At 43.5% G+C, this 18,258-nt stretch overlaps 1 protein-coding gene across 1 annotated transcript; it reads right to left on the reverse strand.

The window, feature by feature from the left end:
- Positions 1 to 2,704: 2,704 nt before the first annotated feature.
- On the reverse strand, positions 2,705 to 3,880 carry LOC122685451 (oocyte-expressed protein homolog). The gene is made up of 3 exons (XM_043890242.1): positions 3,638 to 3,880; positions 3,319 to 3,498; positions 2,705 to 2,971 (listed from the first exon to the last, which is right to left on the reverse strand). The coding sequence occupies exons 1-3, from the start codon at positions 3,798 to 3,800 to the stop codon at positions 2,892 to 2,894; spliced, it is 423 nt and encodes a 140-aa protein (XP_043746177.1). The 5' UTR covers positions 3,801 to 3,880; the 3' UTR covers positions 2,705 to 2,891.
- Between the last annotated feature and the right edge of the window lie 14,378 nt (positions 3,881 to 18,258).

An 18,258-nucleotide genomic window follows, 5' to 3' on the forward strand; every position in this document is an offset into this window, starting at 1 on the left:
TTAGCATAAGGCCTGGTATGTTGACACAAGCTCTTATCAATACATATATAACTAGAATTACTTCCAAGTTCTGAAAATTAGAATGACAGAGCAACTACTCTTTTAAGATATTGAATACTGCATTAGTTTGCTAAGGCTACTGCCACAAAATAACAGACAAGGTGGTTTAAACAACAGATAGGTAGTTTCTCAAAGTTCTGGAGGCTATAAGCCCAAGTTCAAGGTGTTAGCAGGTTTGGTTTCTTCTGAGGCCCCTCTCCTTGGCTTACAGAGATGGGTGCCTTCTTGCTGTGACCTCACCTGGTCTTTGCTTTGGTCATGCATACCTGTATCTGTGGGTCATGCTGGCCCACAGATAACCTCATTTAACCTTAATTACCTCTTTAAAGACCCTATTTCAAACAGAGTCAAATTCTGAGGTACTGGGGTTAGGACTTCAACAGGTCAATGTGTATAAAGAATAGAGAACAGGATCATTTAGTAACTTAGTTTTGGATAATTTTTGGAAAATTGGAATAAGTTTTAAGCATAACCTTCTTCCTCTAAATGCTGAACAGTCAAAAAACATTCACAACTTTTTATAAAAATCCCACCAGTAAAAACCTGTAAAAATATTTATCAAATTTCTACAAAAGGAGAAAAAGTAGGCCTCCTAAGCTTAACTGTAAAAGATGAGGATGAGGGGGAAATCACAAAGAAAATAGTAATTGGTTTAACTACATACAATAAAAATTTCTGTACGCAAAAAACTTGAGCAGCAAAGGGGTGGACAATATTGGTTATAATGGACCATTATTTGTTATAAAAGCTTACACAGATAATAAAAACCCTTATCTTCAGAGTTGAAAGAAGTAATGACAGGAAAGAATAAAGAAAAATGTAAAAAGTTTTTAACAAAAATGTGAAGCAAAGTAGAATAATGTTCAGTATCACTTGTAATCAAAGATTTGTGTTGTTGTTCAGTCACTAAGTCGTGTCCCACTCTTTGCCACTCTATGGCTGTGGCATGCCAGGCTCCTCTGTCCTCCACTATCTCGAGTGTTTGCTCAAATTCATGTTCACTGAATTGGTGATGCTATCCAACCATCTCATTCTCTGCCGCCTTCTCCTTTTGCCTTCAATCTTTTCCAGAATCAGGGGCTTTTCCAATGAGTTGGTCTTTACATCAGGTGGGCAAGTATTAGAGCTTCAGCATCAGTGCTTCCAATGAATATTCAGGGTTGATTTCCTTTAGGATTGACTGGTTTTATCTCCTTGTAGTCCAACTGATTCTCGAGAATCTTCTCCAGCACAATTCAAAAGCATCAATTCTTCAGTGCTCAGGCTTTTTTATGGTCCACCTCTCACATCTGTATATGACTACTGGAAAAACCAGAGTTCTGACTATACAGACCTTGGTTGGCAAAATGATGTCTCTGCTTTTTAGTATGCTGTCTAGGCTATCATAGCTTACCTTCCAAGGATCAAGTGTCTTTTAATCTAATGGCTGCAGTCTATTATATGCTTATAAAAGAAGGTTCATTGCAGACTTTTCTGAGTGTGGATAAGAGAAACTTTACTAAGGGTAAAGTAATACCTGCATATGTGTGTGTGGGGGGGGAGGGGAGGCTCAGTTGTGTCCAGCTCTTTGTGACCCCATAGACTGTGGGGTGCCAGGTTTCTCTGTCCATGGAATTTTCCAGGCAAGAATACTAGAGTGGATTGCCATTTCCTTTTGTTCCAATATTGCCATTGCCATTGTTCCTTCCTAACCCAGGGGTCAAACCAGCATCTCTTGTGTCTCCTGCACTGGTAGGCAAATTGTTTACCACTGTCCCATCTGGGAAGCCCAAGATTTGTGTATGTGTGCTTAAAATCCTTGCAAAGTGCTATTATCCCTTACTGCCAAGGGGTGAAGAAACTGCCAGAGCTAAATTAATTCCAACTTTGTGTCTGAAACCATGAGCTCTTGGCAATCATTCCTCCAACAATTCCGCTTCCGGAAAGTGGAAGCAGCATGCAGTTGGGACTGTTTTGCACAGATTGGTCACATCACTGTATAAGTAATGAAAAAACAACTCAGCCCATTCAGGACACCTGCTTGGGGAGGATGTGGGGAGACAGCTGGCTGGAAGGACACCTCTCAGTGCACCAGCTGCCCTGGACCCTGGCTCCTCTGGTGAATTACAGCCCCAGCAGAAGGAATGAATGCTGATCACCTCAGCTTGCATGTTGAAATGCCCTCCCACGTTTGAGGTCAGATACTCCACTCTAAGAAAACACAGGGCACACTGGGTGCTATTCTGAAGCCAAATACCAGCTTGAAAGTGACAGCCTCATAGGAGAAGCACTGGCATTACCTAAGAGGTTGTTAGAAATGCAAATTCACAGGCCTGATGTACTGACTCAGAATCAGTGCAGAAGGAGCTGAGGAAGCTGTGTTGCAGAAAGTTCTCAAGATGATTCTTACACTCAAGTTTGAGAACAAATGATGCAAAAGAAACTCAAAGCTGACTGACCCTGCATTTCTGGCCTCTGCATGTAAGAGCCTGAGTCTGACCATAAAAATCATAAAAGGGTTAATAGCTTCAAAATGGTAACAACCAAGAAAAAAAAAAAAAAAAGAAACCCATCACCTAACAGCCTTTTACCCACCTCTCACATCAAGACAAGAATGAACAGACTTTTATAAATTTGCTTAATTTTGAGTGAGCAAAGATCTTTATGCCTTCGGACAAACATGAAATTCATTTATTAACTAGAATGGCACTACAAACTCAGGTTTGCAGCAAAATAATCAAACCACTATACTTCATCAAGACACAGGGGGGAAAGGGCAGAGATTTAAGGATATCTGCTTCTCTTGAACATTAGCAGCAGAAGCAGGACTGTGCTCACGCTCCGGACAACACTCATGTAACAGGATGCTGGGGCACCTGTGGACCTGGTGCATGGGCCTTCAGGAATTCCTCAAGTTGTTCCATCTTCTCAGCTGGATAAGGAAAAATGCTGGGTTTCAAACTCCTCCTCCAAGGGGGAAGGGGTGTGCTGGCAGTATCATTTCTCTGGGTGGAAGCTCTGAACCTAGCTAGGATCTGGAATCAGTGGGCTGAGGGAGCTGAGGCCAGCACCGGCAGTAGGTGTCTGAATGCATGTCTCAGCTTTCCTTTCTCAGGGTCCTGCTTGGACTCCTCTCTCAAGGGAGGCCCAGGGATCACCACCAAAATGGAGTTGGGACACTGCAAGGAGTTTTGGGAAGAGGAGAGGCTGGAAGGAAGTCATGGAAGGCCAGGTGGTTCCCCCTGCCTTCCTCCCAGGCGCGTTTGCCAAGCCCCTCACCTCGGGCGCGCTGCTCCCGGAGCACTGACGCCTGGCTCAGAAGCACGCTCTTCACCTGACGCTGGACTGCCGGCCGCGCGAAAACTGTGACTTCGACCACGTTCCCAGCGTCAACAGCGTCCACCATCAGCAGGGCCTGGCTCATCCACTCCATTTCTGGAACCAAGGCTCGGTCTGGGCCTGAAAACGAAAGGAAAGCCGAAAAGTGTGGGTGAGGAGCGGGAGACACTGGCCACGAAGGGACGTGACGGCTTGGGACCCGGCGCGGCTGGGGGCCCTCGACCGCTCTGAGAGGCCCGCTAGGCCCAGGGTCACACACCAAAGATCGAGTCGGCCAGCCACGCCTCCAGGAAGAACACCAGCGGATTCCTCAAGTCCTGCGCAGGAAACCACCATGGCCGGATGCGAACCCGCGGCGAGGAAAGCGGGAGCCCCTGCAGCCTGTCCCCGCGGGCCTCGGAGTCGCCAGCATCGTCGACCATGCTCCAACCACACGCGAGAAGAGCAGCTCTCGCGGGACTCGGGACTCGCGCGAAGCCTGGGCCCTTTACTGCTCCTGGCAGGCCCCGCCCCCTCCGGTGCGCATGCGCCCAGCCACATCGCGGCCCAGGGGCGCAGACACGCACGGGTATTCGGGCGCCTGGAGCTTCGGTGTATGTGCCGCGAGGTCCCCTAGCACCGTCTCAGCGTGAAGCCCTGGAGGCTCTAGTTGGGGCCTCCAGGCGAGTAATGGCCGACCCCGAGGCGTCCGTAGTTCTGGATCGTGTGGTTGCATGAAGTGGGATCCCGACCAGGCCCGGTCGGGTCAGGCTGCAGGCGGGCTCCTAGAATCCTCATCTTCTCTCTCATATTCCGACTCTGGTTTGTTGCCGCTTTAGAATCATTCCTACAAGTGCGTCGTGTCTAAAATGCAGTCATCAGACATGGTCGTTCCAAAAGATGTAGCAGGTGGGGACAAAAGTTGTTTACTTCCAAAATCCTCAAACAGCGAGTACTGATGAACATTTCTTCTCAGTGTTCTTAATTTTAGTTAAAATTTTCAATTGTGAAGATTTCTCACAGTTTAAAAAGTTGTTTAACGCTCATGCACCCCCTCCCCTCGCCCCATTTAACAAGATGTTAATTTTTCCCGCATTTGCCTTCTCTCTTGTTTAAAACAGATGCCACTAAAGACCCTTCCTCTCTCCCCACAGGAAATTATTGTCCTGAAGGTTGTGTGAGTAGCCCGCGGGTGCTCCTGTTCTTTCCATAGTGCATTTCTACAAGTATTGTTTGGTAATGGTTGTATAGACAGCATCTGCTGTACAAACGACTGTACGCTTACAATTAGTTAGGATGTGTTTGTTTTTTACATCTTTTTAATGGAATTTGTTGATCATTTACGTAAGGGGGATGGTATTAATGTACTGAATTCCCTCATCCACATCATCTAGGCCTTAACAGTAATCCAAGAGGAGATATTGAATCTAGCTTTATTGGATACTTTTATTTCAGTTTAATTTTCTAAATGAACATAATAATACATGCATATTGTAAAAAAAAAAAAAAAAGCCTTGAGGATATAAAGTAATATGGGTAAGTTCTCCCTTTCATATATTCTCCCTCAGTCTTACTACTTTTCAATCATGTATGCTGTGAATGTCTTCTAGTTTAAATTGTCTTTTCACCTTTTTTAAGGTGTTTTTGAGGAATACAATTCTTAATTTTAATATAGTCAGATTTATCAGTCTTTAAGGTAAGCTCATTCTGTCTTTCTTAAGTCCTGCTTTGCCATGAGGTCTAAAGACATTCTCTATACTTTCCACTAAGAATGCTCAAGTTTCTGCTGTAACTTTTAAATTCCTGAACCACCTGGGGTTAATTTTTTAAGATGGGTATAATATAGAGATATAATTTTATCTTTTTATAAATTATTAATCTTTTTCTTTGAGCCATTCTCTTTAGAATGCATCCAACTTGAGGCCTCTTCAAATTCTATCCCTGAAAAATTTCAGACCCCTACATGTAGCATGAGTTAGCCACAAGGCTGGTTTGTGGTAGTTAATTATTAGGTCAAGACATACTTGAGAAAGGCAAGTTCATGAAAAATTCCTTTGGCATTCCCATCTGGATGACAAAGTTTATTTTTGATTTAGTTTTATTTTGGAAGTATAGTCATTTGCAGTCTTAAACAGAATGCATGTTGTTTCCTACACTTGGCAAGCTTTGAGTTTTAGTAGCTGATCTGTGTCAGCTTCAAAACAGAATTGCAAGGTTTTTAGGATTTAGCTGAATCTGCCTAGGTGAATCAGTTCCATCATTTTATACCTCTAAAGCTTGCTGATTTGACTCTGATTGGTGGGAGAGAGAGTATGACTTGAATACTGGCTCCAGTATTTTCTAGTGGTGTGACCGAATACAAGTTATTTGAACTTTCTGCACTTGCTTTCATTTTCTCTTGCTTAGTCCTGGAATGACCAGTCTGAGAGTATTTGGGTTCAGTCAGTAAAGTATGTGAGTGAAATTTAGATGCTCAGTTGTGTCCAGCTCTTTGCAACCCCATGGATTATAACCCGTCCATGGAATTCTCCAGGCAGGAATAATGGAGTGGGTTGCCATTTTCTCCTCCAGGGGATCTTCCCAACCCAGGGATTGAACCCAGGTCTCCCGCATTCTTTACCATCTGAGCCAACAGGAAATCTTGAAGACAGGCTTCCCTGATGGGGAATCAAAGCCTGGCTGGGGTGGTGAGAGCACCAAATCCTAGCCACTAGACCATCAGGGAGTGTCTGGTTTTGTAATTTCTTACTGAGAATATCTGTTCTTCACTTCATGTAATCTTCAGTTCTCAAGATGTAATCTCTATACAATGAAAAATGTAACAAAGCACAGTTTTTTTGTACCAAATAATAATATCAAAATGTACCTCACAGATAGTTAGAAAAAAGTGGTCAAAATGAGGAGAAGAAACTAGTAAGGTGATATTAAATGACTCAGACTAGAAGTAATCATGTAGAAAAAGAATGCAGTAAAGGCTGTGTTCTGAACAGTTGAGGACAGTCTTCTAATCCTTAGGAGCATCTGCAAACAGTAACTACATACTGGTTCCCCTGGATGGATGGATGGATGGATGGATGGATAAATGAATAAGGAGATATTATACCATACTAGTAATATTCAAGCAAAGTAAGAAATGAAAGTCATTACTGACAAGCTATTTAGAATATAACAATAACTTACAAAGTACATTTTAAAAATATTATGGTTAGTGTACATTCTGAAAAATCTAGTTTGCAATCCCTTTGTATCTATCCTGTCCTCTCCTTCCCTATATAGTTAACTATTAGTAATTTTGGGGAGACCTGGGTTTGATCCCTGGGTTGGGAAGTTCCCTTGGCGAAGGGAACAGCTACCCACTCGAGTATTCTGGCCTGGAGAATTCCATTGACTGTATATTCTATGGGGTTGCAAAGAGTTGGACAAGAGTGAGCAACTTTCACTTTAACTTTTCCATTAAGAATACATGTGGGTAAGAATGTGAGAATTTTTGCTTTTACTTTTTTGGTAATATTAGATTGCTGCAAAAATAATTGTGATTTTGCATTGTTGAACTTTGCCATTTGATATTGGAACACATTCTTAAATATTATGTTATCTATCATTTAATGCACATTTCTTACTTTATCATTTTTTGCTAATGACATTACTTGCTGTTTATTTTATATTTATTTTACACTATTGAAATGATGTTAGACAAAAAAGCAAATTCAAGCGATGTGTTTTTATTTTAATTCAAATGGGCTGTAAAACACTGGAGACAACTCACAACATCAACAACACATTTGGCCCAGGAACTACTAACAAACATATAGTGCAGTGGTGATTCAAGAAATTTTGCAAAGGAGAGGAGAGACTTGAAGATAAGGAGCACAGTGGCTGGCCATCAGAAGTTGACAATGACCAATTGAGAGTAATGATCAAAGCTGATCCCCTTACAGCTACACGAGGAGTTGCAGAAGAACTGAACGTTAGCCATTCTACCCTCATTTGGTATTTGAAGCAAATTGGAAAGGTGAAAAAGCTCGATAAGTGGGTGCCTCACGAGCTGACAAAAAATTGTCATTTTGAAGTGTCATCTTCTCTTATTCTACACAACAACAATGAACCATTTCTTGATTGGATTGTGACATATGATGAAAAGTGGATTTTATATGACAACCAGCGGTGTCCACTTCAGTGGTCAAATTGAGCAAAAGCTCCAAAACACTTCCCAAAGCCAAACTTTCACCAAAAAAAAAAAAATCATGGTCACTGTTGGGTGGTCTGCTGCCAGTCTGATCCACTATAGCTTTCTGAATCCCAGCAAAACCATTACATCTGAGAAGTATGCTCAGCAGATCGATGAGATGCACCAGAAACTGCAATGCCTACAGTCAGCATTAGTCAACAGAATGGTCCCAATTCTTCTCCATGACAATGCCTGACCACACATCACACAACCAACACTTCAAAAGTTGAATGAATTGGGCTACGAAGTTTTGCCTCATCCACCATGTTCACCTGACCTCTCACCAACCCACTATCACCTTCTTCAAGCATCTTGACAACTTTTTGCAGAGAAAACACTTCCACAACCAGCAGGTGGCAGAAAATCCTTTCCAAGAGCTCTTCAAATCCTGAAGCTCAGATTTTTATGCTACAGGAATGAACAAACATTTCTCATTGGCAGAAATGTGTTGATTTAATGCTTTCTATTTTGATTAATAAAGATGTTTGCACATTGATAAAGATGTTTGCATTTTATGGTTTAAAATGCATGGTCTGAAACCACAATTACTTTTGTACCAACCTAATACATGTATTTTATTGTGCTCTTTTTCCACCAACTTTTTTGTTTTGATAAACTTTAAACCAATGGAAAAATTCTAAGAACATTAAATTTACATTCTATACCTTTCATTGAGTTTCACCAGTTGTTAATGTTTTGTTTAGTTTCTTTTCTCTCTCTACCAGCACGTACTTTTTCATGAATTGTCTGTAAGTGGCAGGCATCATGACTTTATCTCAAGTACTTCATTGTTACCTCTTAAAAGCAAGGACATTCTCCTATGTAACCATGTAAAATTGTTCACTCAGAAAATTTAACTTTAGTCTAAACTCTTGTCTAATATATGATCCAAGTTCAATTTCCCCAGTTTTTTCCCAATAATGTACTTTTAGCTAATATAGAATGAGTCTCTGCTGTTGTTATTGTTTAATGACCCTGACATTTTTGAAATATTTTAAATTTTTTATTGTGCGAAATTTCAAACATATACAAAGGTAGAAAGGATAGCATAAATGAATGATCAGTAATACTAGTCCCACAACTTCAAAAAATATCAACTCACGGATTATCTTGTGGGGAAATAAAGATCACCCAAATGGGAACTAGTGAAGTCTTTTTATTAAGAGGTTGCTATAGCAAGGGAGTTAGCTGCCATCATTTGTGTTTGGCAGAGTCTCAAAAGTGGGCAGAGGAGAGGGAAAAGCTTATATGAAATGGAAAAAAGGTGTGCCTGAAGGAAGAGTTGTTGGCCTGGGGGAACTGTAGGTGGGCTAACTGGAAGCAGAGCATTGTATGTGATTGAGTAGGGGTGCATATTTGACTTTCCCAGCTGGGTCTCAGTTGATCTCAAGAGAAAATGAGCGAAGCTGTCAGTTATTAATCAAGTTCTGGCCTCTTGTGTTGATTGTCATAGACATTGTTTGACTTCCTGGACTGAGTGCTGCAGACTGTGAATCAGAATTCTGTTTTTATGTTTGGCCTGGCCATTGTCTGTATATTCAAACTCCTGGTCCCTGCTTTTGACCATTCTCTCATTTGCTGGAGGTAGGTGAATTCAGGGACAGCTCGTCTCCTTCCCGGAAAGCCCCTGAAGCTGACGTCTGCGCCTCCGAGAACCGAGACTCTGCGGGGGAACCATTTAGCGACAGTACACCCCGCGTGTGGACAGAGTTCCGCAGGCGGGAGGAAGTGGGGCCTCCTGGCCTTTTTTAGGGCTGTGGGATGTGGAGGTCGCATGCCTATTTTAAACTTCATATCACCTGCTTCTGATTCTAATTTGGCTGCTCTTCTATCCTGTGTGGGCAGCTCAGACCGGAGGCCAGGAAAGCCCTCCAGACGGAGGAAACTGAATCGTGTTACCGAGGCACCCGCCAAACCTCCGGCCCTTTGCGGGGCGAGCCTGGCTGCAGGCTACAAGCCCCGAATCCCGCCGTATGGGCCCCCAGTAAGTTGGAAACAGGTGCTCGCGGGTCCCCGCTTTGCTTTGGGTTTCATTGTTTCGTAATGCAAATCGATTCCCTGAGGACTCCCCACTGATCTGAGAGTTAAAACAAAAAAAGGGCGCTTCTGTTCTGACGGGCTGGAGAGAAAGTGGTTTCCCTAGAGGTTGGGGTCAAGGGCAGGAGAGAGGAGGTAAACTTGGCCTGGAGTCATCATGACCCAGCTTTTAAAACGGGTTCCTCATTTTACACACAGGTCCCAAGAACTGAGATTGGGAGCGGAGTGCCACTCCCCGCCCTGGAATGAGGCTGTTTAACCTCACCCCCAACAGTGGCCAGTGGGCAACCCGGGCCCCTGAGGCCTGCTTGGGGCACGCGACCATTGCAGGGAAAGTCCACGTTGAGACCCGCTGGAGGCTCGTGACTGCTTCCGCGGAACCTGGGCCGCTCCCACATCACGATCAGGAATTTCTCCAGCTGACCTGTAGATGGAAACGCCATTTGGGAACTATGACTTGGCGGGCCCTGGCGACCCGCCTCGGCTCCCGAGAGCCCAGCCTTGCCCGAAGTAGTCCGGGACACTCTTTAAACCGAGCTGCCTCACAGGCACGGGGTTCTGTCTGCATAGCCCGAGGGCCGGAAAACTGGACATGAACCAGAAGAGTCTGGATCAGACATGGCCAACGGGCCTTCTCTACCTCCTTCACGCCGGCAGACCGGTTTAACCCTCTGCAGCTCTTCAGAGGAGGGAGGGTGGGAGCAACAGGGACACCAGGCTCAGGTGGGAACAAGACAAGTCGTTCCCTTAAATGTCTGCAATCTTTTATAAGGGGTTGCCCAGGTAGCCACAGTAGTGAAGAATTCGCCTGCCGATGCCGAGACGTAAGAGATGCGGGTTCAATCCCTGGAAGATCCCGTAGAGGAGGAAATGGCATAACCCACTCCAGTGTTCTTGCCTGGAAAATTCCATGGACAGAAGAGACTGGCGGGCTACATACAGTCCATGGAGTCGCAAGGAGACAGAGGCCTCTGAGTGAGCACACACAGGAGGGTGGGAACGGGGCAGAGGGACACACTGACTTCCCCCCCCCCCCCTTCCATCTCACTTCGCGCTAGGTCTTCAGGGGCCTTGTAGAGGTGTTTCCCCTTGGCAGAGTGCTCAGGATGGGGTGAGGGAGTAATCGTGAACTCTGGAAAGCTCCCAAGACCTCGTGGAAAGGCGAACAGGGCTGCCGTTCCAGGCCACAGCCCGTTTGTCTCCACCCTACCCATCCTAGTCCTCGAACTCACGCCCTGAGCGAGCAGCCCTTTCCCACATTCCGGCGACGAGCAGTTGCCTCCTCCTGCAAAGGACAGTGGACTGAGCTTGTCTCTAGGGCGGCAGGAAAATCGAGATCCCGGCCAGGCCCATGGGGTCCAGAGTTTGCATTTGCAGCGGGATCTCGGTCAGTTGCTTGAAGTGCGGGATTTGGTGCCTGGGTTGTGAGAGAGGCGGGGGTGGGGCAGGCCAGACTGCTCTGGGTGCGGGGAAACGACTGTACCCGCAGCCGCAGCCCGGAGCGCGGAAGGTGGAGAAGCTTGCGGGAGCAGGTCGGGTGGAGCGTGCCCCGCCGCCCCCCCCCCACCCCCCCCGCCCCATCTAGAACTCACCTAGGATCTCTTCCATCTGCTCCATGGGCAGGTCAAAGACCACCTGGTTTATAAGTGATCTCCTTGGAACCAGTCGAGAAGGATGCGGAGGTCGATGTGTGCCTGACACATGAATATAGATAAATACTCCTCCTCTTGGGACGAGGCCCCCACAGTGTCCTGGTGGACACTGGATGCCACAGCCCTTGGGAACCCGCGAAGCCCCTGGGGGGCCCCTGGGCTTTTTGGCGCAGGGCTTGGGCCACGCTCAGTGGCGGCCCACCCCGGTAGCCTAGTATTAGGCCAGACCTGGGGCTAGGGCCCCGGATTCACAAGGGTGTGCCTCTTGCGAGTGGATGAGCCCGGTACTATACGTGGTACCCAAGTGTTCCCTGGGGACTGCTCCGCCCTGGGCCCGCCCCCGGGCTTTCCAACTCAGTCCACAGGAGCCTCTGGGGACTAAGGGATCAAAAGGACAATTGGATCTGCTTTTGTTTGTTCAGATAGGCTGTAGGTCATTGAGAACTGAGACCAAGTCTTCTATCTCTAGGTATGCCTACTACAATTCCTAGCATGAAATGTTTATGGGAGAAATAGAAAAATGTGGATTTCAGCTCTACCCTTGACGCTTACTGGCCTTGGAGAGGTGTATGTAACTTCTCTGTTCCTCGACTTCCTCCTCTGTAAAATGTCGACAGTAAAAATAGTGATACGTGTAGGAACATTTAGGAGATTAAATAAACATTGCATGCAAAGAACTCAGCACAATTTCCAGATCACAGTATTTTCCTAGTTCAACAGGTGATTTCCACTATGTACGATGATGTGCTTGCACACTTAGACTGCCTGCGACATTCTGCAGACAACGACTAGTTGCTCTGAATCCTGGAGGCTGCTCCACTTCCTCTTACCCTCATGGTACAATCCCTGACTCGAGCTACACTCGCTAGCTGGGTGCAACCTTGGGCAAGATGTCTAACCTCTCCGTTTTTTAGTTGTCATCAATAAATGGGGGTGCTGGTGACAAGTCCCTCCATCTTAGGGTTGTGACGATTAAATGAATTCATGCATTTAAAGCCCTTAATTGTGCCAAGCAAATAGCAAATGATCAATAAATTCCAGCTATTACTATTATCTATACACAAAATACATCTTTGCATGTTATGAATATTTCCATTAAAACTGGAAGAATCCCAGATGTGGAATTACTAGTTCAAAGAGCACAAACACATTTTACTCTCTTTAGATATTGCTTTTTTTTTTTCTTTTGCAACTTTATTTGTGTCAAGCTACAAAGAATCATAGGGAGGTAAAACATTTACCGTGTCCAGCTCTCTCTATCTGGCACCTGCACTGTAACAGGCATCTCTCATTTCACCTGCACCCAGCACCTGCCCTCCCCTAGTTTTCTCCTGTTCAGTAAAGGCCACCCCCATTTACCAGGTTGACACTTCTTTTTCTGTCAAATTTCAAAACTCTAAATAAGTCCTGTAAGCTCTACTTTCAAAATAAATTTCAAATAGGACTGCTTCTCATGACCTCCATTGCGAAGAAACTAGTCCACGTCATCACCATCCTTTGTAATCACTTTCTTGTGGACTTACAGCTGCTTAAGTTACAACTTTCCAAAATCTTTTCCCCCTTAAAGCATATTGTACATATAGCAGCCAGTCATTCTTTGAAAATACAAGTTCATGTAAGTCTCCTTGCCTTTGTGGAATAGAATAGGAAGCCCAGAAGTACAGCAATGCATATGTATGTGTGTATATGGCACATAATTAAACTTATTTTAAACCATCGCAGGGACATTTTGAAAATAAACATGAATGACTATCTGATGTACACAAATGATTTTTTTTTTCCAGAAAGAACGTAAGCATTTTCCATCTTTTACAAATCAGTTCTGGGACTTCCCTGGTGGTCCAGCAGCTAAGACTCCGTGCTTATGCTACAGGGGGTGTGGGTTCAATCCTTGGTTGGAGAAGGTACCACATGCCATATGGTACAGCCAAAAATAAAATAAAGACAAAAAAATAAAGAGCAGTGCTGGAGTCTCTTTTGTAAATAAGTTCATTTGTATAATTTTTTTAGATTCCACATATAAATGACATCATATGGTATTTGTCTTTGTCTGACTTAGTATGATAATCTCTAGGTCCATCCATGTTGCTGCAAATGTCATCATTCCATTCTTTTTATGGCTGAGTAATATTCTACTGTGCATATATGTTCCGCATCTTCTTTATCCGTTCATAGTTTGATGAACAAATATTTAGGTTGCTTCTGTGTCTTTGCTATTGTGAATAGTGCTGCAATGAACATAGGAGTGCATGTATATTTTTGAAGAATGGTTTTCTCCAGATATTAATATATGCCCAGAGAAAGTATGTATAAATATGTATATACTTTATAAAAAGAGAAACAGACTCACAGATTTAGAAAACAAACTTATGGTTTCCAAAGGGGAAAGCTGGGGGGAGGGGGAGGGATAAATTAAGAGGTTGAGATTAACATATAGACACTGGTCTATATAAAATATATAATCAACAAGGACCTACTTATAGCACAGGGAACTCTATACTCTGTAATATAGGAGAAAGAACTGGAAAAGAATATATATACATATATAACTGAATCACTTTGTTGTACACCTGAAACTAAACAACATTGTAAATCAATTACACGGCAATATAATTTTTTTTTTAAATCAGTACTGTATGAGTATATAGATCAAAGTTTATATAATTTGAGGGTAAAGGGGAACTTCTAGATCATGGCTCCAAATGCTGTCACCATAAAAGAACAGTGGTGGTTTTTACTAAATTATATAGAATTAAAAGTTCTTTAAATTGGGGGAAGAATTCATCTATGCCCTGCTTCTGAAATATGAAGTCAAAAGACAAATTAGAAGCAGAAAAGTATATAGTGAAGAATCATATGCCTAACCACATGGGAAAATGCTATTTTATAAAATTTAAGGGGGAAAGTCAGACTGTAAAATTTAATATATGGTTTCCAGTTTCCAGAATTTCCAAAAGTTTGCCTGGTAAAAAATTTGGAAGGGCTAAATTTATCTCTTGGTTATATTTTTTATTTTTTGAGATCATATGTAATGAACCCACTAATTCTATATATGACCTTAAAACTACACTTAACTGTACTGAGGGGGACAACAGTTTTTTCTTGGTACAGCAATTTCAGTTTGAGGCTGGAATCATGCTCCCATGGGTCTTGAGAGGCAAAATAGAAGTATAAGTTACTCAGTCAAGTCCAACTCTTTGTGATCCCATGGACTGTAGCCTGCTAGGCTCCTCTGTCCATGGAAGTCTCCAGGCAAGAATACTGGAGTGGGTTGCCATTTCCTTCTCCAGGGGATCTTCCTGACCCAGGGATTGAACCCAGGTTTCCCGAAATGCAGGCAGACCCTTTACTGACTGAGCCAGAAAAATGGCGCTGCAGGAAAGCCTGGCTTGGGCCTCACCTCCCCCTCCCCTGGGGCCTCAAGTACAGCACCCCCCAACTTCAGTTTCTTTATCTGTGAAATGAAGACATGCACACCCACCTCACAGGAGTCTAACAACTGAATGAGAAGAACCTATTTGGTGGTCAGGACTCTCTATGAGACAGTGCCATTCTCCCTGGTCCAGGTGACAAATTAAGCCCTACAGGGTCTGTTTTCCAAAATCACAGTTCCTGCTGAGTTCTCACCTTGGTGTGTGCCAAAATTTGAGTAGAATTACTCATCTCTGACTAGGAAGTATTTGAGTCCCCTTGTAGGAAAGAGGCTCCTCACCCCGCTGGTTCCTGGGGCTGATACAGAGGTGACCTCCAGGCCCACCCTGGGAGCTGGGCCACCACGCAGCTTCTCAGCCTCAGACCTGCGAGGCGAGAGCATTTTGCAGCGGAGAAGGGCCCAGGTATGACTTTGGTGGACCCGTGCTAGTTCACCTGCCTTTGGAGCAGGACAAGTCCCTGCCCCACTCCAGAACTGGAAGTCAGTGTCACCTGTCCTACCCCAGGTCAATGTGTGAGCCAGTGGACACATTTCTGTCTACAGAAAGTGCAGCCTCCAGGACCTTTCAGGTCAGAATCATGCTTGAACCCACCCTTTTGTTCCTTTTCTATCCATGTCGAGAGGGGGTAAGTAGGTGATAGGCCTCACCTTAAATCCCCATAATCATACTGATTTTTTACTTGCTTAAGTGAAGGCCCTTCTAAGTCCCAGTTGGTTATAACAAAAGGCTTAGTGTCACAGATAGGGTGGCGATGCATTTTGCTGTATTTGATGAATAATTTAAAATGCAAGTATAAGAAAAGTACAAAGATTTTTATTATCTGGAATTAGTATCTTAGATGTCTCTTTCTTCACCATCTCTCACCAAGTGAAAAAACAGTATCAGAATGCTAATTTTCCTAATCAAACACCCAAGGGGAAGGAATTAGATAATTCAAAACAAAACAAAAAAAGGGAAGCTGGACAGACATAAAGCTCTACTTAAATAATAATTTTAAAAAGGCCTAAAAGAGTAATTTTAAGTGCACAGCAAAATGGAGCAGAAAGTGCAGAGGCTTCCCATATACATCTCATTAACCCTCCACCCCTCCCTCAGGACCTCCCTCCCAGTCAGCATCCTTCACCATATGGGTGCATTTGTTACTATAATGAACCCACGTCTGCACATCGTTACCACTCAAAACCCATATTCAACTTTAGTGTTCATATTGGTGTAAGGCTAATTTTGGTCTCCATTAGGAACTATGCTCCCTGCTTCTGTTTTCTGGAAGAGATTTTAGATCACTAGTACAATTTCTTCTCTAAATGTTTGTAGATGTCACCTTTATATGGCAGAACAAAGTGAAGAAAATCCTTCAGAACATCAAATAAAAATTAATCAAAATTTCTGGGAATTTCCTCACAGTTCAGTGGTTAGGACTCAGCACTTTCACTGCCAGATGCAGGTTCGATCCCTGGTCAGGAACTAAGATCACACAAGCCTCACAGTGCAGGAAAACAAACAAACAAAAAAACAAAACAAAAACAGAACTTAATCGTGAAAGACACTGTTTAAAGAAAAAAAAAAAAAACAAGCCACAGACTTGGAGAAACTATTTGCAGAGCACATTTCTAATAATGGATTTGTATACAAACTAGACAATGAATGGTTAAAACTCAATAAAGTTGTTTTTGTTCAGTCAGTCTCCAAGTCACTGACTCTTTGCAACCCCATGGACTGCAATAATAAAACAACTCAATTAAAAATAAGCAAAATAATTGTTCAACTAAGATAGGAGAGAAAATAAAATTAATTTGCACAATTAAAACCACAAAATGTTGAAAAGAATGAAAGTTCAAAAACAAGAATAAAGGACAACAGCAATGTTAGGTAGTTAGAATAGAAAAAGGAGTCCAAAATGGAGAAAGAAGAAAAGCCTGCAAAAAGGAAATTAAGGAAAACTCCCCAGACAGGAGTGGGAACCTTAGGTGAAACAAACACGCCCGCTTCCACGCTATCATCCTGATTGATGATGATGCCCTAATTTGTGTATGGCAGGCTTGCAGGCTTGCAGGGCAGCAAACAAAAAGTATAAAAAGAGGGAGCCAAGACAGGTTGAGGCCTCTCCTTCAGGGCTGGCCCACTTCATGCTTTGGGGGTGTACTATCCTTTGTTTACCAAATAAAACTCCTGAGCTGTAACCAAGCTCAGCAATAGAAAACAGTAATGAATATGGCAGATATTAATCAACTATTTCAGTAATCACTTTAATGTTAGTGGTCAGTTAAGTCAGAGATTGTCGGAATGGATCAAGAAACAAGACCCAACAGTATGTTGTCTACAAGAAGCCTATTTGAATACAAAGACATACCTAGGTTGCTCAACACAAGTTTTTGCACCCTAGCACACTGAAGCCAAACAACCAAAATATCTCTTTGGAACAAAGAAACATTTATTGCAAGGGTCAAGCATGGAGAATGGGTGGCTTGGGCTCAAATTACCCAAACTTTCCCTGCAGTTTGGGGGAAAGATTTTAAAGACAAAATTTGGAGTGAGGACTGCAGGGTGTATAACTTTCTTCTGATTGGTTGGTGGTAAGGTATCAGGGTTGTCCTCTAGGAATGGTCTGTTCATCGGTAAGTTACCATCCTCCATCTTGAGGCTTGAGTTCCTCCACAAGAACTCAAAGGCTTATTGTTTTGTTCCTCAAGGAGGAACCAGGACTTTGGTTAAGACAGACCAGAATCAGCAATTAAGTAAGATAGCCTGAAAAATTTGTCAGCCATAAAACAGTTCCAGTTCCTCCTCAAGAGATATAGGTAACAGTCTTAAATATATCTTTGAGGGTTATGCAGAAACCAAATACCCCCACCCAGGTGAAGGATGGTGACAATATGCTGAACACGTGTAGATCCTAGACTGGTTGGAAACAAAAGGTTATGACTAAGATTCCCAAAACACCTTGTTACATCACCACCAACCAGTGAGAAATTCCATAAGCCTCAGCTCTCACTCCAAATACTGCCTTTAAAAACTCTGCCCTGAAAGTCATCAGGTAGTTCAGGCCTTTTAAGCATGAGCTGCCTATTCTCCTTACTTCTTGTTGTTCAGTCACCAAGTCATGTCCCACTCTTCGTAACCCCACAGACTGCAGCATGCAGGCTTCTCTGTCCCTCATCTTATCCCAGAGTTCACCCAAACTCATGTCCATCCTATCAGTTATGTTGCCCTATCCCTCTGTTGCCCTCTTCTCCTTCTGCCCTCCATCTTTCCTAGCATCATGGTCTTTTCCAATGAGTCAGCTGTTTACATCAAGTGGCCAAAGTATTGAAGCTTCAGCTTCAGCATCAGTCCTTCCAAAGTGTATTCAGGGTTCATTTCCTCTCTATTACTTGGTGCCCCACAAATAAACACTGTAATTTTCTTCATCATAACCGAGGGTCAGTAGATTGGCTTTGGCGTGTGGCAGGTGAGTGGACTCAAGTTTGGTTTTGGAACAGTAATTTTTGACTTTTAGTGTGTGTTTGTTTTTCCTGTATCCAGAGGCACTGAGGAACTTCCCCAACCAAGG

Source organism: Cervus elaphus, chromosome 28, assembly GCF_910594005.1.
Source record: "Cervus elaphus chromosome 28, mCerEla1.1, whole genome shotgun sequence".
NCBI classification, from domain to species: domain Eukaryota; kingdom Metazoa; phylum Chordata; class Mammalia; order Artiodactyla; family Cervidae; genus Cervus; species Cervus elaphus.

Excerpts from the sequence above, each read along its gene's own strand:
- LOC122685451 (XM_043890242.1), bottom strand. The coding sequence starts at position 3,800 with ATGGTCGACGATGCTGGCGACTCCGAGGCCCGCGGGGACAGGCTGCAG. Across the intron at positions 3,499-3,637 it reads GCTGGCCGACTCGATCTTTG|GCCCAGACCGAGCCTTGGTT; the intron begins GTGTGTGACCCT and ends TTTCGTTTTCAG. Across the intron at positions 2,972-3,318 it reads CCGGGAGCAGCGCGCCCGAG|CTGAGAAGATGGAACAACTT; the intron begins GTGAGGGGCTTG and ends TTCCTTATCCAG.